The sequence below is a fragment of the Erigeron canadensis genome, chromosome 7 (genome assembly GCF_010389155.1).
Source record: "Erigeron canadensis isolate Cc75 chromosome 7, C_canadensis_v1, whole genome shotgun sequence".
NCBI lineage: Eukaryota > Viridiplantae > Streptophyta > Magnoliopsida > Asterales > Asteraceae > Erigeron > Erigeron canadensis.
Window position 1 is genome coordinate 37,302,800 of NC_057767.1, and position 21,299 is coordinate 37,324,098.

The window sequence follows — 21,299 nt, forward strand, 5'->3', positions numbered from 1 at the left end:
TAATACGAGTACATGATTGAAGTGTCATTTACTCATATGTTTAGAGGTGTTCAAAATACTTGTATCTAAGTCAATGATCTTGTAAATCCAAATATTTGTCTTAAAATTATTCAAGTTTGTTCGACATCCTAAACTGAATATCTAAAATTAAATTAAACTTCTATAGTTATATTATATGATTTTAACTAGAAGACCCTAAACTCAGGTATCGAATAGTAACTATTCTCGAAAAATCTAAAGTTATACTTTATGAAATTTAAAAAACTAATAATATGTGCTCATGAAGTACATAATACCAAACAAAACTTATCAAAACTTTAATTCTTTCGATTTAACTTTATCACATCCTAATAAAAAAATTGTGCATACTCAAAGGACTAATTTTAACAATTTATGCATACTCAAGACTTTCTTGGACAACAAACCATAAAAAATAAAAAATAAAAATATATATATATATATACATATATTACAAAATCGTATCTACACACGTATATATATATATCGCCCCCACCCATAAGACATAATAAATCTAACCACTCTTTCGCACCCTACTCTGAGATCTCGATATTTATATTAATTAAATAATTAATTAGAGAAGAGAAGAGAAAAAATGGGAAGCACAGGATTCTCATGGAAATTGGCGGATCATCCAAAGCTGCCGAAAGGAAAGCTGGTGGCTATGATTGTATTGGATGGTTGGGGTGAAGCGGATGCTGATAAGTATAACTGTATTCATGTTGCTGATACTCCTACCATGGATTCCCTTAAAAACGTAATAACTTACTTTCCATTCCATCTCTCTCTCTCTCTCTCTATATATATATATATATATATACTTACATCTTATCTGTATCTATAGGTTTGTTTTTTATATGTGTGTTTGATTGGTGGAGTTGTTGATTGTAAATTAGATCTGAATAACCTTTGATCTCTTATATTATATACTAAAAAAATCAGTTTATAAAAGACTAAAAGTTATATTTGTATGCTATATAAAAGTTATATTTGTATGCATGTGTTAAGTTTGAAGTGCTTGGTGGCTGTTAATTGTAAGTTTGATCTGAGTAACTATAGATCTTGAAAAGCTACCAAGTGACACTCAATTTGCTTGTATAATCGATATTAACTATGAATTTGATTTCAAGATTCAGCAGTTTTTGTTGGCAATGTGTCAGAATCCGTAATAGTTCATAGTTTTTGATGAATTTTAAATAATGTTTGTTGGATTATTGTGGTTAGTGGATGTTTTCAATTTGCATTTAGGTAAGTAGTTTCCTTTGAAGCCCAAGGAAGAAACGGAAAAATATGATTGATTTTCAAGTGTGTGCTTTTGTGGTTTGATGATATTGAACTGAATGGGAGGTGGCTTTGGAAACGAGAATAAGTTTTATAAAACATTGAATTTGAATAAAAATTTGTAATGTATGCAAGAATCAACTGGCTGGTCGGCCATCTTTGTAGATGTTATTTTGTTCTGTTAGTGGTAATTAGATGTGTTGAATCATATTTGATGATTATCGTTTGCTATAGGGTGCCCCTGATAAATGGAGACTGGTGAGAGCTCATGGTACTGCTGTCGGGCTTCCCACGGAAGATGATATGGGAAACAGTGAAGTTGGACATAATGCTCTTGGTGCTGGAAGAATTTATGCTCAAGGGTGAGATTTTTCTCCTGTTTATAAAATCCTGTTTACCCGTCAATGTCATTTTTTCAATAGCCAAAGGTTGAATTTGGGGAGGATGACATGCTGTTGTCTGGTACTTAAATGTAAATGTATCACAATTATTATATCTTACGTCTGTCTAAAAAACTAAGCAATAATATATATTCCATTCGATACTAATGAAAAAGACAACATTAAAGTAGTTGCTATGCATTTCCATTCGAACATTTCTTATCATTGTCTGTATTCGTTGAATGCTTTCTAATTATATTCAGCTGACTGTTCTTCACTTTTTTTATTCCTTCTATCTTTTAGTGCAAAGCTAGTTGATCTTGCTCTAGCCTCTGGAAAAATCTACGAAGATGAAGGTTTCAACTACATTAAGGAATCTTTTGCAGATAATACTCTGCACCTTATTGGACTGATGAGTGATGGGGGTGTGCACTCACGTCTTGATCAGCTACAGGTATATAACATTGAGCAGTGTTGGCTAGTCTCTTTTATTTAAATTATCTTTTGCTGATCGTCGTGTGTATTACTGGAATGCAGTTGTTGCTCAGAGGAGCTAGTGAGCGTGGTGCTAAGAAGATACGTGTTCATGTGCTTACTGATGGCCGTGATGTTTTGGATGGTTCAAGTGTTGGTTTTGCTGAAATACTTGAAGCAGAACTTGCAGATCTACAAAGCAAAGGCATCGATGCTAAGGTTGCTTCTGGTGGGGGGCGAATGTATGTCACTATGGATCGTTATGAGGTAAGATTTTTTAAAGTTTGATCTGCATTGATTGAGGCAGTGTCTTATTACTAAGTTCTAAACGGTGGAATTTGTCATATGTGCAATCTATGGGAATTTTTGACAACTGGTCTGTTTTTGCAGAATGACTGGGGAGTAGTGAAACGTGGATGGGATGCTCAGGTTCTTGGTGAGGCCCCACACAAGTTTAAGAGTGTTGTTGAGGCTATCAAGACACTTAGGCAAGCTCCTGGTGCTAATGACCAATACCTACCCCCGTTTGTCATTGTTGATGATAGTGGAAAGCCCGTTGGTCCTATTGTGGATGGTGATGCTGTCGTCACTGTCAACTTCCGAGCTGATCGTATGACCATGCTTGCCCAAGCTCTGGAATATGAGAAATTTGATAAATTTGACAGAGTGCGGGTCCCTAAAATCCGTTATGCTGGTATGCTTCAGTATGATGGGGAGTTGAAGCTTCCAAGCCACTACCTTGTATCTCCTCCATTGATAGACAGGACATCTGGCGAATATTTGGTGAATAATGGAGTTCGCACTTTTGCTTGCAGGTCAGAGAACTTTATTTGGTCTGACTTTCCCTGAGTGATGATAGCACTGATTTGCTCTGGTTAAAGGGTGGCAAATTCGCCTTTTTTTTTTTCAACAAACGGGCTGATTTGGCTTATCTCTAACTAGTCAACTGAGTGAAATCAAATACAATCACCCTAAAGCTCAATTGAGTCATAAAGTATCAAATCATTTTATTCAAATATATAAAAAAAATGATATTTTAAGTAAAACAGTTTTTTGATTGTGTATTAGGATGCTAATTTTGTCAAGAAGAAACATCTAAATTTTTGGACAAAAACTTTTCCTGTTTATCTAACCTGCCCGATTTTCCACCTTTACTTCTGGTCATGCATCATCATAGGATATGGCTCTGATTGATAAGAGTCACCAAGCTATGTTGTAAAGAAAGCTTAAGTTGATCACCTTTATTTTCTGTATTTGACAGTGAGACCGTCAAATTCGGGCATGTCACATTTTTCTGGAATGGAAACCGCTCTGGATATTTCAATGCTGAGTTGGAAGAATATGTTGAAATTCCCAGCGATAGTGGAATTACCTTTAACGTACAACCACTTATGAAAGCTTTGGAGATTGGTGAGAAGGCCCGTGATGCTATCCTCAGTGGAAGATTCGACCAGGTAAGCAATTTTGTCCCGATCATATTTGTTTATGGTATATCCGCAACAGTTCAGTTGGGTTGATTTTGGTTATGGTTATCCCTAAAGGTTCAAACACTTCTATTAAAAAAAGTTTGATAAAAGGGAAACATTCAATTGGGATGAAAGCAGGCAAAGTGTTTTTTGATGATTATAGCATCCCCGGTCATCTTAATTTAAAAGATTATCTCACTTGTTGTAATGGTGGAGTTTTTATAATCACATTTAACAGTTCTTACTTATGTGGTTGTACAAGTTTTTTGGAGGTCAACCCTGTCCATACCTCTTGACCTCTAGGTAAAATGTGTTTTTTATTTGGGTATCTGTATGATGCGAAGATGTTCTCTGCGATTTTAGGTGCGTGTGAACATACCAAATGGTGACATGGTTGGGCATACTGGTGATGTTGAGGCTACTGTTGTGGCCTGCAAGGCTGCTGATGAAGCTGTAAAGGTAAAGTTATTTGGTTTGGTGTGACAGTTATAAGTTCTGGCTTTGCTGCTATTGTAATCAACTTCACTGGTTGACTTGGAATTTTTCATATTGCCATTTTTTAAGTTAATTAGCTACTTTACAAGGAGTGCTTGTTTGTTCTGAATGTGTGTTTTGATATGGTGACAGATGATCCTCGATGCAGTAGAGCAAGTCGGTGGAATTTATGTGGTGACTGCAGATCATGGTAACGCTGAGGACATGGTAAAGAGAAACAAGAAAGGTGAGCCTATTCTCAAGGATGGCGAAGTTCAGATCCTAACATCACACACTCTTCAGCCGGTAAGCTATATCATCACTCTGTTTTTATTATATTCTAATTTTTCATTTTGGAAAAACTATATGACTTGTCATTTCGAATGAACCTTTGCTGATTGGTACACAACTCATATTTCTCTTTTAGTTTTATTGAACTGAGTTAGTGGACATAGCATCAGAATCATAGACTTCAATGAACGGATTACATAGAGAATGGTTCTTTTGTTGAAATATACCTAATAGCATACGTTTACTTTGAGATATTGCCCATTGATGTTGATGCTTTGTTTATTTAGAGGCCGTTTTTATTCTAGATAATGCTTTTCTGATTAGTGACACTGAGGGATGGTTCCTGTTTTAAGCATTGATTACATGATTGATGCACCCGTGCGTATAAGTTATTATGTGGGGCTTGAGGGCTTCATTCTTTTTGTTTTTTTAGTTTATATGCTGTAGTAATATTTTATCAATAATGTAAAAGGTGCCAAAAAGTATAGTGAATGACAGATTTACTCAATAATATTTGAATCAGGTGCCTATTGCAATTGGAGGCCCTGGGTTAGCAGCAGGTGTGAAGTTCCGTAAGGATGTACCAAGTGGAGGACTAGCTAATGTAGCGGCAACTGTGATGAACTTGCACGGGTTTGTAGCTCCCGACGACTACGAGACAACTCTTATTGAAGTTGTTGACTGAGTGAAAGCCAACGGTGGTTGGAAAAATTTTTCACCCTGTATTGAATAATTTCACGGAAACAGTAAACATATGACAATATGTTCAGTTACATTTTCCAATTTTGCTTATCACCACCCCGCCTATGAGTGGGTTTTAGTCGGTATTGTTATTGCTTTTTATTTAAGCTAAAACATGGTTGTAAGAGGAATGGTTGATTTATTAAAGTTGCAGTTACTTTATAGTTTCGCACGCCAGAATACGGCAAATGTAAGCCTGTATGCCAAGATGCAGCTGTTATCCTTAACTGTTGACCACCGAGACTTGCACTTCTAATGGTATGCTTTCTTATATAGAACCTTAATCCGAATATTACATACACTAGTACACCATCCTTTGACTTCTCTAAACAGCAAGTGCACCAAAGTAAAAGTTGAAGCAAAGTATCCGCCTTTAGTCAACTGCTACAAGATCTTCGCTTTAGTCTCTTCTTTAGTGTCACTGTCACATCTTTGAATGCATATCTTTTGTGATTAAATTGATAAGTTAACATTTTGGCAAAATGACTGTGAACATCTTTTGTGAGATTTTCACAAAAGTTAGATCTTCACTCTTACTTTCCGCGAGGTTCCAAAGGCTCTTTTTATTAATTGTAAGAGTGCATGGCATGAATTTCAGCAACATAACTATAAACGTTTTTGTGAGAAGGAAGTTATACACGCGGCAGAATTTTTTCAACCTCCATGACGCACATACTTTGTCTGCTGCAAGACACATTCCTCAAACATAAGTATAATCTTCTCATCTTCCATTGTGATAACTATGATATGATAGAAGAAAGAAAATATACCTCATCGATGGACAAGTCATGTGATCTGAAATAAAGTGACATTGAAAAATTTCACTTGTTTTTTTCCCAATGTAATCCACATACACGCTTTACATTCGCAATATTTGGAAATCCGACTTGTTTGTTCTTTTGTATAGTTTACCACTTACGGGTGCGATTGTCTTTAATGTTAGTTGACAAAAGAAATCTAGTCATTTCTTTCTTGAGATGTCATACCAGTACTGGAGTAATTAAGATAGCCATTCACTAGTACAATATGGGATCATAAAGATCAGATTACTATATTAATGTATCGATGAATAATTTAATTAGAACCTCTTTAAATCCCCACTCTAATTCCATCGCCACCTCTGTTATAGTAGCTAGGTCTATATCATTGACGTACATGTAAATCAGTGCTATATATATACATCACTCGATCTTTTCGGTTTTCAACAACTAATTGGACGCTGCCTAATTTGGTGTACGTAATTATTCAGACGCCCTTTCAAGTCATGTGGAGCCATGGAGGAACCAAAATCAGATTACTATTCAATAAGGAACCGATACACGTACGTTATTTTTATCAAATGAAAATTCACGAAGATATTTATAACAACCACAAACTAAGGCCGCTCCATAAATTATTGCTTTGTCAATTGTCAATCATGAAACGTGCGCGCACACACATAGAGGAAGAAGTAAAAAAATCGTATTACATCATAATTAAACTAGAGACGGATAATTAAGGGTGAAACAAACATGCTTCTTCAATTCATGATCATGTGTCTGTTTCCATTATCTTTTACTATATAACAGCCACTTGAAGCGCCAACTGAAGTAGTTTGAGCAACATTGTTAAACCAAGATGTCCGACCAAGTGCGGTGATGTAACGGTTCCATATCCATTTGGTATGGGTAAAGCCAAGGGTTGCTTCCTAAATGCATGATAGTTTTCATTGAAAGTGCATCCCGTCCACTGATGGTGACAAGACCCCGAAGTTGATAGGCTAGGGGGGTCATCAAGCAACTTTAGTAGTATTCGTAGCATTTCAGAATCAGAGGTCCGCATCATTACCAAGGTCTCTCACAAATGCTACGCAGAAGACGGGAGTGTATCGGAGGAAGTTGGTGTGGGGTCATCGACTTTACATGGGTCTTCTCTTTATCTGAAAAGAACAAGCTAGCAGACAGTCCTTGGGTGTGATGATTATGGTTTCGTCATCACTGGGCGCAATAGGGACATTGTTTCTGGATGTATTGGATGATGTAACAAACTAAGCATTGGATATACCTAACTGGATTGCATAGGGATCGAGAAGGCTGTTGCTAGACATTTATATCTAAGGGTCTTCACCATGCATATATTAGATGTTACACTTCAAACCTTTGGAATCACGTACGTACACTCTTGCTTGGTCCGTCAACAAATGTATAGTAGCTATGCGTTTCTTGGTGAGAGAGGTGGTTATATGTTTTATGGCATTCATGATTTATCGGCCAATATATATATGCTTCAAAGGTTGTAGAGGATAGAGTCGACTATCCCTGTTGTGTTAGATTGGGTGATCCCAACTGAAGCTGCATTGAGGCAACCGAATGCAAAGATCGAGAAATATGATGTAGAAGGTGGTGGGTATCATTGTAGATGCATAGAAGGTTACCAGGGTAACGCCTATCTTGAACAAATTAAAGCTGCCAAGGTCAGTTCAAAACAAAATCATATACAAACATTTTTTTTTATAGAACTTGAAATGATCAGAACAAGGGCTATATCTAAAATAACAATTTGCTTTTCTATTTTGTTCATCATAAATCGGGTGGCCGGATAGTTGATAGATATGAACTCATATATAGACAAGTATTGGGACCTCCTCTTCGATCTAGGCAACAACCTAGATCTTAACAACATTTCGATGAATTACTTGTGTGAGGATCAAGACTTCATTATTGATGAATAGCTCTACTTATGTCCCGTCTACTAGTGTATACTTCTTTACTGCAACGCGTGTTTACCAGGCTGGCTATATTATTTTATACACTATTAATTTGTTTCAAAAACACACCGCCATTTTCAGGGCTAGATTATGACATACGTACAAATTTCATGAAAGAGTTACATACCGGCGCCCTGTAATGGTTATGGCCCAAAGAATTTCTTTAGCAGCAAGTTGACAACCATTGCATGTTCTGTTTTTGCCATCACCTGAAGATCTGATCATTATTAATTGATGTCTGAGGAATCAAACACACTATCTAGCTATAATAGTGTTATTTATATAGAATATAATAAAATTTAATAATAGTTTCAGTCCCTTGTAGCTAGCTATAGGCCATCAAATGTTTCTTTTCATATCGATCAATTGTCATTTGTTACCGATTTACAAAATTAAGTTTTGCTTTCAACTTTGGTTGAAAAGAAGGACAAAGTTTAAAAAAATTATGCTTAATAAAACATATATAAAAAGGTAGGTTAGTTGTTCTATGATGAACAAAATAGACAGCAAATTGATATTTTAGATAAATTCTAAATATATATATATATATATATAGGGGGATGAGAATATAAGGCGGTCGGGTATCTAAGCTTAGGTGTGGAATACTCACATATTGTTTTTTTAATCCATAAAAATCATGGGGGCCCATGCATTTATTCATTAAAGAAGAAATAATAAAATATTAGTATGTGAGGGGTTCCACACCTAAGCTTAGGTGCCGGACAACCTTATATTCCTAACCAATGGACGCGTGCATAGCCACATTTGTTGACAGACCAAGCAAGAGTGTGACCTAAAGGTTCAAATTCTAACATCGTAGGCCCTTAGATTTCGGTAGATATAGGCTTCCCTTTTAAAAAGTCCCCTCTCGTAGGCCTCTCTTTCCTTCTTGCCCGAGTTAAGCTCACTTGAGTTGAGCAGTTTCGCGTTTCCTGGTTCGCTTTCTACCTTTGTTTTCGATGTCTAACAACAACCTCCTCCAGGGCATTCCTGTCATGTATATCCAATGCTTTGTTACACCATCCAATACATCCAGATACAATGTCCCTATTGCGCCGGCCATGTGATGACGAAACCATAATCATCACATCCAAGGACTGTCAACTAGCTTGTTCTTTTCAGATAAAGAAAAGACCCCGATGACCCCACCAACTTCGTCCGATACACTTACGTCTTATGCGTAGCATCTGTGAGAGCCCTTGGTAACGATGCGGACCTCTAATAATTTTCTATATTATATGCACAAAGTTAGTAAATGTCTTCCTTTTTTGGAGGAACCTCCTATTTTCGGTAAGGGGAGTATATTCACTGTCCGATTATCTGGGTAAGAATTTCTTACTTTATCGTAATGCACCTGATTCATTCCCTGCCCTTGATTGGTTCAGTGGAAATTATGCATGATTTAAGTATATTCATTAAGCATTCTAGTTAGCTCACATGATACAATCTATTTTACCTTGTTAATCTGTTCTCAATGCTTTTAAGAAGAAATTTCCTTGTTTTATATGTAATTGTTATCGAGTCTTGAGTTAATGTGGGAAGATTCATGTTACAGGGAGCTAGACCAGTGGGCGCAATGTGATAACTGTTCAAAATGGCGAAGGCTACCTGCTGATTTCCTTTTCCCTGCTAAATGGACATGCCAAGAAAATGTGTGGGATCAGAGCAGGTATAGAAACTGTTCTAATGATAAAACAAAATTCATGTATGGGTTCTCACTGTATTCCATAAAGTCGAACAATTATATAATGTTCACATTAGGTAATAAAACATGATTATTTACTATTTAGCCCCTAATGAATTGGTACTCTTAGGGCCGCCTGTATTGCACCAGATGAACTAAACCCTAGAAAATTCGAGCACCTTCTTGGGATGGCTAAAGGTATGATGCCGTCATTGTTTATTAATGCCTCTCCCTTATAAAAGTTGCAAACTTTGTATGGGTATATAGCCTTAGGTAAATGCTAATAACTTGCGAATGTCTAAACTAATCATCAATAATGACAAAATGATAGAACCTTGCGATGGAAAGTAAGATTTTTTTTATTTATTTTGGTAATGATGAAAACATACTAATCGATGATTGTCCCTATATAATTCAAAAATTCTAAAGGTGGCAATTCCGACCCATTTACTTTTAAATGGGTCGATTCGTGTTATATTATGCTTCTAACCTGGTAAACTTAAGAAAGCTTTGTTTAAAAGAAATGGGTTAAATGGGGGCAAAAGTCTGCACAAGTGTATTATGGTCATCCAAAGTACCAAATCCATTTTTGTCCAACCTGGCCATTCTGCCACCTCAACTGTGGTTTCCCTGATTTTTTATCTCCTAATGTAATGGACTTTTTTTTGTTACCCCTGGTTAGAATTTCACAAGTGGAGGAATTCTTTGAGCCATGGAATAGACCAAGAGCAGGAACAAGTGGAGCCAATCAGACAGAGCCATCCATTGCAGCCACCACCAAACACCCAAGGCACCGCCCTGGCTGCTCCTGTATAGTCTGCAGTCAACCACCTAGTGGCAAAGGTAAACACAAGCCTAACTGCAGTTGCAATGTCTGCATGACAGTCAAACGCCTATTAAAAACCCTGATGTTACGCAAACAACAACGCCAATCAGAGCGCGAAGCAGAAATTGCAGAAAAAAATCAGCTTAAATTGGGCCCAAATACCGAGATGGAAGTCAGAGAGTCTAGATCATCAGGCATGGGACAATTAGACTTGAACATCCTTCCTATTCGTGTACAAGACAATCTTGCAGCAAGTACAGCCCCTGTAAGCATGATGAGTCTTCTCCAAGCAGCAAATCAACCACTACATATATGAAGCAAAATGGTCTAACAAGCCTAGTCTCTGAGCAACAAGCTAGCTCAGGTTCACAAGCATTACCACAAGCTAGCTCGGGTTGTACATCTATGGTTCAGGAGGACGATCCCGAAGAACCTGACCTTAGCGATAACAGTTCGTAAATTACTTTACACTTCCATTTGAGTGACACCTACATAGGTTTTTCATACTTTTGGCATGAGAAATATTACCTTTTTTTATTTTGTGAAGTTTGTGTTTCAATGTGTAGTACAATTTGGGGAGTTATATGATGTTTAGACACGGGTTCTATTTGAATACATTTAATGTATGCCATATATATTTTGTATAACACATGGGACTGACTCTTTGGATTACCTGAATATTATAATTTCAGTTCTTACTTAAGTTCAAGCTTAACCTTATTATGGTTTTATCTTCATTTAACCTCACTTTGTGGTTTAACACTCAGATAGTCTCGAGTTTCCGCATGACAAACATATCCAACAAAGCTGGGACACTTGATGATACAAGAAAACTGAATCTATATAAATAAACTTTTTGCATCATATGTCCAAAATCAACAAAACACTTGCATCTACAAAAAAAAAAAAGAAGCTAACCAAAAATATAATTCAACTTCTCTAGGTTGAACATAACATCACATGACATCTTCCGCCTATATCTAGTAAGATTCACTCCGAAGGATAGAGGAAGCAAACAAAAACAAAATAATCATAACCAAAAAATAATCTTTATATACATTCAAAAACCTTCTACACTTGACCGTCGAGCCGATGACGACGACCTTCTGCTTTCTTCACGGTCCACGATTCTGTCCATTGTAAGGGTGGAAGCACAGCTTCGTGGCGGCAACGAAGGTGGCAACACGGGAAGCCGTGGTGGTGGAGGTGAGTAACTTAACCTCGGGGCAGTCCCATTCAAACTTAACGATTTTGCCATGTGTTTCCTGTTAATTGTGTTGATTGTACCAGGTTCTTGTAGGGGGAACCGAGACGAGAATTTCATTTCTTGTATGATTTTGAGGTGATCAACGATGGTTCTCATTGTCGGTCTTTCTGATGGATCTTTTTGAAGACATCTTTGAGCTATGTCAGCTATTGTCCTGGCAGCCTTTGCTGGAAACCGCCCTTTTAGTTGTGGATCCATAATTAACGACAACCTACTATGATCGGCCAAAAATGGTCGACTCCATTTAATTAGATTTCTCTCTTCCTTCGGGTGGCGGCTGTCAAAATTCTTTCTACCAGTAAGCAATTCAAGAAGCACAATCCCGAAACTCCATACATTGCTCTTTGGGGTCAAAAGTCCTCTCTCAAGTGTTTCTACTGAAAGATTTGCGAAAATTTAAGTAGGACGTGAGCATATAATAAAACAAAATAAGAGTATTTACAAAATGATCAAATTCGTGAGCCTCGATAGAAAGTTCTCTTTTGACCAAGTCGAAAAAGTGAAAAGCCGTGTTTGTAACCATATTCAGGGGGTGTTTGGTATTGCGATTACAAAACAAAATCTACATTTTCAAAATAGATTATGTGTTTTCAAAACTGCGTTTTGAAAAAACATGCAGGTACATGTTTATCTAAAACTGCGTTTTCATAGCCAATAATCAGTTTTTCATACAAACACTATTTTAGATTATTTGCGTTTTACAAACGTAATAATCAGATAATCATTTTATAACGCAATCCCAAACACCCTCTCACACTAGTTATTAACTTTAACAATATTGACAACTAAAAAAATTCTAAAAACCTGCCAAGTAGATTATATAACTTTTGTAATCATATTGACACTAAAAACTTGACTACTTTGTATTGAACGCATCTTGGCCCATTACCAAACACATCCTACGTACCCACCTAATTTGGCAGGTCAAATCTGACTGTCTTAAGGCAATTAAAAACAGTCACACGGGATCTCGAGCCACCCATTATAAGTTCTCTTTTCTTAACCATGAATACAACAAAGAGGGTACATATAATTGAAAGAAAGAACTCACAGGTGAGTTATTGGGGATGTCGGCTTCAGGAATGTGACGTACTTATGCAACCATATCCAGAAAGCTTTGCACTAAAATCTGTACATTTGCAGTCGAAAACTCATGGAACATTGCCTGTAAATACAAAAAGGACAGCGTTGAGCAGCCAATACTTGACAACATTTCAAAATTAATTCAAACTCCGAGGAAGATGTCAAATCAATGATCACCTGAAAAGGGCCTTCCTCGTGCAAAAATGTAAGCCCTTGAGCGGCACAAAGTGCAACTTTCAATCTAGCATTCCAATCAATAGGTGGGCCATCAGTTCTCCCATACAAAAGCCGGTCTAAACTTCCATGAAAAAGCCTCTCGTAAACCAGCATTCTCTTATCAGATCCATCACGAGCATGGAACCCGATTAACTTACAAAGGAAGGGATGCTGGAGCGATGCTAGTGTGTTCACTTCACTAATAAATTCCTTCAAACCCTAAACATGTAAAAAAAAAAAACTTGAGACTCTGCATATGTGAAATGAGCTCAAAAGGTTGTCAATTTTAATTTCTAAGGACGAAGACTAGCTAGTAACGGTGGCTTGAAGATTCTTCATATTGGAAGTATCTTCTCCAAAAGAAGCTCTATACATAACAGATGAAAGACCTTCGGAAACACACGTTTCAGAAGAAGAAAAGTTAAGACAGGCGGCTGCAATATCTAGCTTCAAAATTAAGAGAAGTTCTTCAGAGTTCCTGGCGTGTATAAAGATGAGGAAACCGTTGGTGGGAAATGGGCTCCTACTGGCGGCACTTCACACGAGTCTCAAAGTGACTAACATAATAATGCAACAGAGGTCATGTTCCCGACTTTGGATCACTTTCAAGCAATAATGACACCAGGAAATTAAAAGTTTTGCGGGAGGATAGTGAACTTGTATAAAACTTAATGTTATGTTTTGGTGGATTATTCTTTGTATACACATCTACGTGAAAGTCAAGAGTTCTCTAAGTTCATATTCGTTTGAATGTTGTAGGTCCATAACTTTATTGAGCGCTTTTTGCAGTATATATATGAATAGATATGAGGTCATGAATTCCAAGGTAAATTGTACAATGATAGATCTTTGTTTTTTTTTTTATTTAACATCAATTTTGTGAGAAAATGTAGCTGTGTTGTTCATGTGTCTATCACACAAATTCTAGCAGGATGTAGACAAACTCAATATGGTTTTTATTATGGTTTTTTAAAGATCAATATTTTATAGTTTGTGGTCATTTGCTCTGTACCTTCCTTTTTCATTTTGTAAATATGATAAGCATCTTAGTTTGTTGGTAGATGTTATTACAATTTTAAAAGAACCTTGTCTTCGGAGCGCTCATTTGGCATGGGTTGGTTTCACCACATACAGTTACCGTAGGAAATTCCCATGTAATTTATTATGATAAACGTTTTGACATATTCTACTTTTCCTTTTTAGTTTTAGTGTTTTACCTTTTTGAGAGCTCTTTCTTAATTTTAAATTGAAATGTCTTTATATTAACAAGTTAATGTAATAGTGCTTTTTATTTTACGAACCATTATATTAGTTGATTTACTATCCTCACTTCTGATTATTATAATGTAATAACAACACAAATTTAAATAAGACAATTTCTTGAACATTTATTGGTTTTGAAGTTTTAATTAATTGGTCCGGATTGATTAGCTAGTTTATACAGAGTAACTAAATTTATATAACTAGATTTATCTTATATGCGATAAAAATATAGCGGTGGTGGTTGTGTCCATGTCATTAGAATTTTAGACCCATGTAATAAGAATTTATTTATATGTAATGTAATATCATAAACCAACACATATTTTTGATGAGCACTAACAAATTACAAACACAATTTGTATAAACTTATGTGTCACCACTAAAATAGGATAGAGAAACATGAAAAAAAGAAAGATTTTATTTTGATTGGCCCATTCCATTTGATAAGTCAATTTGGAAACTTTTGTTTGTATCTTTACCATTTTTTTTTATACCAATCAAAACATAGACAAGACCACCAAAAGATATGTTCTAATTTATTTACATTACCAAGTCTAGATACAATAGTATTTTCACTTTTACTTTTCTTTAGTGAGAAAAAAAAGTTATCCATGTTCCAAAATGACAAGGGGAAAAGGTAATACACTTTTTACAAATGAAAACATAGGATAAAGTATGATGAAACCGAAATTCTAACAAATTGCCAGCAACATCTAATATAAAATTAATTTTTAAAAAAAAAACACTAGATTTCTTTGTACTCTGTTAGCTTTCAAAACTCAAGCAATTAGTTCATATACAATGCACAATGAAATCCAGTAAAAACACGAGATATTCATGCAACTCAACCAATTCTGTATACTCAACATGATCTAAAAAACCCAACAACCGGTAAAATTAAGTAGCAGCATGCCATCAAAGCCATTTAATTAGATTTGTTAATCTCTTGAGGTCTTCAATTGGACCATACATGAACCAAGCCATGACCATTACCTGTATAGATCTCGTTGCGTTCTTCATCATAGTAAAGGGCTGTTATGTCTTCAAGAGCTTCGGTAATTATGTTGCCTCCAATAATCTTTTGCCTCTCGTTTTCTGATTCAGTTAGAGTTGCATTGCTTGAGTTTATCTTAGCTACACATTTCCCACTCCAAATGCTGCTGATATTAATAGAACCAGCTGCATCACAATGCAGATATATCAGAATTAGGTGACAACTTCGTCCAACGCATGAATAAACGTGTTGATTCAAGTTACACTTCGCTTCTAAGCAATCAAATGGGAAACAACAAAAAAAATGATGAAAACAGAAATGGGTTTGATGGGTCGAACAGGTCAAATGGTCCAAAGTCATTCTTAGAATATCAAGTATTAAGAAAATCACTAGATAGCAAAAGAGTGCGTAGTCGGCCCAAGTGACCACCCGACTTGTTCCAAAGGTACAACTTTGATCTGTTTGCCAACCTATATTTTGATACGAACCCATCCCATAATAGGCTCGCATCATGTCATAAGCTAAGTGTAGAACTCACTCCCAAAAGCTAGCTCAAAAGAGAAGGGGACACCTAGGCTTATAAACCACCAACCAATCTCATACTTGGCCGATGTGGGATCGTAACATATTTCTACCTATATTAATCCACAATACATTTCCTTAGACACATGGTATCAAATACAAATTGTATTATAACTCTAATGTACCCCATGTTGCTTCTAAACATGCATATATAAAGATTGAACTCTAGAACAACTTTTGAAATGATATATAATCATGAGCCTGCGAGTTAGCACTATCTTCGGCATGCAGATGTGGGTATTGGTATATAATACATGGAAAAGAAAAATACCTTTTGTCTCGGTCCTTTGATCATCTGTTCTAGACTTGCAGAAAGAAATTATAAGGTCTTGATCACTCGTTATATAAATGTTATTCGTATTGCAGTCAGCATGATATAACTCATGATCCTCGAATGATGTCACAAGCTCTCCTCGAAAGTTCCAAACGGAAACAACTCGATCTCTGAATGTTAAAAATAACTGATTATCGTAGAGAAAAATAAATGCCGATGGAGTCATGAACTCATTTTTACTAACTTCTTTCACTTCAGCATTGCGTACCTACAACGTATGAAGTAGTTAGTGGAGTTGGACATATATAAAGATACAGATCTAGAATTGGCAAGATGGGTGGGCCACGCAGGCCAGGTTCACACCAAAACATGTTCCAGTTGAAATGTTCATTTTTCGAACAAGGGTCAAAAGCGCCACTTATTGACTCTTTCAAGGTTTTTCAATATATTAACGATGTCTTATTTAACAAAATATTTTTTCAAAATTAATCTAAATCATTAGAAAATGGAGCAAAATTTAGGAGGTTGCATGAATTAAAAAATAGACTTCAAGAGAATTTTCACTGAGCCAAGTGAAGCATGCATGAAAACCCATTCGACCAAACCGTCTTTAAGCTAAATAAAATTTCTTGGATGTTTTGACATAGAACAAAACCCAAATTGACCATTCATAAGCAAATGAGTGCAGATTGCCGCCTCTATATAGTTCTAACAAGATCCGTAAGGGTAAAGAAATGAACTTTGAACATACATCAAGAATCTGGAGATTCTCGTTATCTTGCTTAACAAGAAGCTTTTCATTGAATTGCTCTATGAAATCCACTTTTTTATTCCGATGAAGTAGGTGACTAAAATCTTTTAGTACTGTGCCATCTTCAATCGATAGTATCTTCAAAGGAACATGGCCCTGGGCCCTACTGAGAATCAATAACATGATGCCAGGGCTGTTCCAAAACAAATAGTTAGTATAAATATATTATATCATGAAAAACATCTCAATAGAAAAAACCAATGTAAATCAGAATATAGATACTTCAGTAAACCAATGTTCAACTATCATCTTTAAAGAATCCATCATTTCTCAATAAAAATGATTTGTAACTATGTGTTAACAAGTCCTTCGATGGATATTTATTCCACAAAGTTATTGCAGAATGCATCAAATGACAGAAATCAAGAAGTTGATCAAGAACTGAATTACCTGATCTTGATTTCATCTACCTCTTTGTCCGCTATAGAGTACAATAGTGTATAATTCTTCAAGTCAAATACCTTGTATATACTTAAAAAAAGAAGAGAATAAAAAAAAAATAAGCAATAACGTATACGTGGGCAATGAATCTGAACTATAAAGAAATCGAAGGTACCTATCTTGTGCAGAGTAGGTAAGCACTTTCCCGTTTACATCATCAAATTCCACAAATCCAGGCCACTTTAGGGACTCGGACTCAAAAAGAGGAAAACCGGCGTCTGGCTGGCCTCTTTGAATATATCTAGTGAAACAAATGAAATAAAATATAAACGTAAATACAGAATTACAAGACAAGTACTTCTAATGATGTATAAGGAGTAATAGTTGCCATATGGACAACAGGTCAAAATGGCTTTGCTTTGTACCAGGCAATTAATAGTATGGTTCCAAATGGTCATGTGTGGGCTAGTCTGAGCTGGGTGGCCTATTATTACTTTATTATTGCAAAAACATGATGTAAATCTGAGTCGAAAGAGTTAGGAGGTCTGCATGAATCGCATATAGGCAAATTTTGACCCGTTTGACCAATTTTCCTTTTGGCCAAAATTTTTCAATATAAGCTTTTTCAAAGTGACTAATTGTATGTAAGATTGTAGATGGGTCAAAATTGGCACCAACTATGGAGGCAGAACATTTACATGCAAGGAGTAGATAAACATACTCTATTCTTGTTGATCTACATTTGAGTGAGCTGAAATTGTCTGAAGCATATACTGAAACTGTTATTAAAGAGTCGCTATTTTTATTGTAAAACAAGCTACGGATAACTTCATCTGGAAAGATATTCAGGAAGCATATCCTCTTGTTTGTATCTGCATTTGGAATCCAAAAGAAACTTCATATTAGAATGTTCTCTTTTCATATACAATAATAAAAACTGACAGCTTTAAGGATTAGCAGAATCACCTCTACTAAAGGCTGCACAAACACCTGTGCTTACAAGAGCGAATACAATGCCACGTGCTGCCACTATTTCAATAACTCTAGCTCTTTTCATCAAGAACGGTAATAAAGATAATGAATGTCCCTTAGGATCATGGGTATCATATTGTTTCTGCTCCAATTAACAGTAAACTATTTACAAGAGTGTTGGCATTTATTTGTTAAGAAAAACTAATTACTGAAATAAAATAAATTACTCCTAGGGAGATGAGAGTTAGAATTATGTTCCTAACTTGGCAATCTATTGTCAACTTCAGTCCCTGGTGAATCTATTCTATCCAATAATACTGAAGGCTAATTTTAATTATGATTGGTAAACCATACGCACATGAATCAACTCGATGTAGGTGAAGTTTTGGAGAAAATAGACTACTTGCTAAGTTAATGATGCTTATCAAGTATCAAATGAGTTTCATTGGCAAGCAAAAAGTAATTCTTGGCCTCTTTGTTACAGTACTTAAAAGGATTCATCTATTGAGAGGGCAATCCAAAGAAAAGGCCCTTTATAGTCCAGGAACAAGTACTAGAGGTGTACGGGCACCAAAGCAGATAATATCCACTAGAATGTGGTTGGTTCATGACAACTTTCTACCTACCGGCGTTATAAAAACACCAAGTGCCGAGTTAAGATTTATAGCAAAGGTGCAGAAAATAAAGTAACCTTAGCATAGTGCTTTTAACAGACTTTACGAAATGCAAAAGAGCCAGATTCAAGTTAAACTCTCTCCAGGAACAAGTACTAGAGGTGTACGGGCACCCAAGCAGACAATATCCACTACAATTTGGTCGCTTCATCACATTTTTCTACCTACCGCCGTTATAAAAACACCAAGTACCGATTTAAGATTTATAGCCAAGGTGCAGAAAACTAAAGTAATTATAGCATAGGTGCATTTATATAACTAACACACGGCTACATTCGACAGAGTTAACGAAAATGCAAAAAAGCCAGACTCGAGCTAAACTCTCTCTCCGGGATATAATGTAGCAATCATTTCTATGAAACGATAGCACTATCCATTCATAATACGACTCCTGAAACGCTATTCGAACTTAACCGGTTTCCGTAATTAACGTCATCGGCCATCCTTATTTCAAAGCAGCATCATTTCAATCAGTACAAACACACACATATACATATACTTATAAAAAATCAAATTTCTACAGAAACAAAATAAATTAGGTCAAACAAAGTCAAAGCATAATAAATTAATTAATAACTAGTAATATAATTATACACATAATAACAATATAAATGAAAATTAAAAACATTAACCCTAAGATACTATTAGTAATAATAATAATATAAAAATTCAATAAAAATATATATATAAAAAATTAATTACCTTCAAGCGGATGTTACTGAAACGATGAGCGGAATTAGTAATTGAAACAGAACGATGTCGTTTTGATGAAATCTCACGTTTGAGAATCTTCTTAACGCTATTTTTGACCGAAAGCCAATTAGTCAAATCACGTTTTTTAGTGGCGACGATTCTTCTCCGGGCGCCACAGTGAGGTGGTGGCCGGTTACTGCCACTGCCGCCGCTGCCAATCGCCATCTTGTGAGTGTTTGGGTGTAATAATTATTTTACGTGATTTATAGTAGTAATTGGAATTTCAAAATTTTATTTAATAATGATTGGGATTTAATTACTCCATTTAGTATTAATAGAATGGAGATCTTTCTCTAGTAATGGAATTTGAAATTTTGAATTGTATAAAAAAAAAAAGAAAAAGAGAAGGTAATGAATCCTTTGGGTCCTTTGGGATCTTTTTAGGGGGTGTTTTTATCATTTTACATTTTTACTTAGAGTAGTGGTAAGTTATGTTGAGTTCAGCAAACATGAAGTTTGTATACTAAATGTAATTTTTATGGCTGCAGTTAAAAAAAAGTACATTAAGCCAGAGCTAATAAGCCCCATTCTGAGCTAAATTCTGGCCCATCTGACGTCTCTGTTTTTAGCATCAAATCGTAGCGTTGTCCTTGTGTATTGGCCGTTCTCGAGAATGGTTTCTTCTAGTGCCGCGTTCTAGGCCAAATCGTGAGACGATGTCTTGAAGAAGATGGCAAGAACGGCTAGAAGTGTGGCCCCATGTGCTTGAAGAAGATGGTGAGAAGTTGAAAATTTAGTGAGATTGGGAGCATTTATTGGTAAGGAAAATTCTTGATAAATTTTGAAAGTGTAAAATGATATGACGCTGATGTGACATGTGAGAAACTGATAATTTGATGTGAATGGTAGTATTTATTGGTGGGGTGAAATTTTAAGTAAATTCTGAAAGTGAAAAATGATGTGACATGTGAGAAATTGGTAATTTGATGTGAATGACAGTATTTATTGGTAGGGTGAAATTTTAAGTAAATTCTAAAAGTGAAAAATGATGTGGCGTTAATGTGGCATGTGAGAATTTGACTGGACTGTCGGCTTAATAGGTATGGTGGGCTAGGAGGTGCCTAAGGCCCACACTTAGTTAAGGCCCCCAAATTTAAGAGAATGAGTATTTTCTACGGCTTGTCTCCACTAGCCATTTTGAATATGAGAGGAATGGTCGAGCTTTTGGGGAAAATAAATAAACTCATACCATAATAAAATTTCTATCTTTCTCTATTTTTGATGACTATACTGAGTATATATATTAAGGTCAACAATCCTTTTTATTATTATTATTATATATATATATTAAGGTTTTTACTTGACTTTAATATGTATAATGATTTTAACTCTATTTTTGTTTTATATGTTTTGATTGTTAGGTATATTTTTTTTCTATTGTTTGAGTTTCAAAAAAGACACATGACAACATCAATAACAATAACATATTGGTTTTAGTAATAAAAAACTTATATCCCTTATTGTTATGCATGTGATCTAATTAGTGGTTAAATATGACACTGGCATGAATCAAAATTATTGACAAAGTTTTTAAAATTGGTCTTGTGTAGAACTAATTAAATGATTTTTAGAGATTTTTAAGGGAGGCCCCTCAAAATTAGTCCGGATTAGAGCCCTAAAAAAGCTTGAGCCGGTCCTGGAATTTGAT

At 35.6% G+C, this 21,299-nt stretch overlaps 2 protein-coding genes and 1 pseudogene across 2 annotated transcripts; 1 reads left to right on the top strand and 2 right to left on the bottom strand.

The window, feature by feature from the left end:
• The first annotated feature begins 528 nt into the window (after nucleotides 1-528).
• LOC122606875 (2,3-bisphosphoglycerate-independent phosphoglycerate mutase) lies at nucleotides 529-5,289 on the top strand. The gene is made up of 9 exons (XM_043779757.1): nucleotides 529-775; nucleotides 1,534-1,661; nucleotides 1,983-2,133; nucleotides 2,217-2,420; nucleotides 2,544-2,968; nucleotides 3,415-3,607; nucleotides 3,983-4,078; nucleotides 4,247-4,399; nucleotides 4,908-5,289. The coding sequence occupies exons 1-9, from the start codon at nucleotides 614-616 to the stop codon at nucleotides 5,067-5,069; spliced, it is 1,674 nt and encodes a 557-aa protein (XP_043635692.1). The 5' UTR covers nucleotides 529-613; the 3' UTR covers nucleotides 5,070-5,289.
• A 5,930-nt stretch (nucleotides 5,290-11,219) lies between these two features.
• On the bottom strand, nucleotides 11,220-13,972 carry LOC122609471 (annotated as a pseudogene).
• A 971-nt stretch (nucleotides 13,973-14,943) lies between these two features.
• Nucleotides 14,944-19,952, bottom strand: LOC122607607. The gene is made up of 8 exons (XM_043780621.1): nucleotides 19,601-19,952; nucleotides 18,219-18,366; nucleotides 17,974-18,124; nucleotides 17,428-17,553; nucleotides 17,262-17,342; nucleotides 16,812-17,004; nucleotides 16,058-16,328; nucleotides 14,944-15,389 (listed from the first exon to the last, which is right to left on the bottom strand). Exons 1-8 carry the CDS (start codon nucleotides 19,814-19,816, stop codon nucleotides 15,166-15,168), a joined length of 1,410 nt encoding a protein of 469 aa, XP_043636556.1. The 5' UTR covers nucleotides 19,817-19,952; the 3' UTR covers nucleotides 14,944-15,165.
• Nucleotides 19,953-21,299: the final 1,347 nt, after the last annotated feature.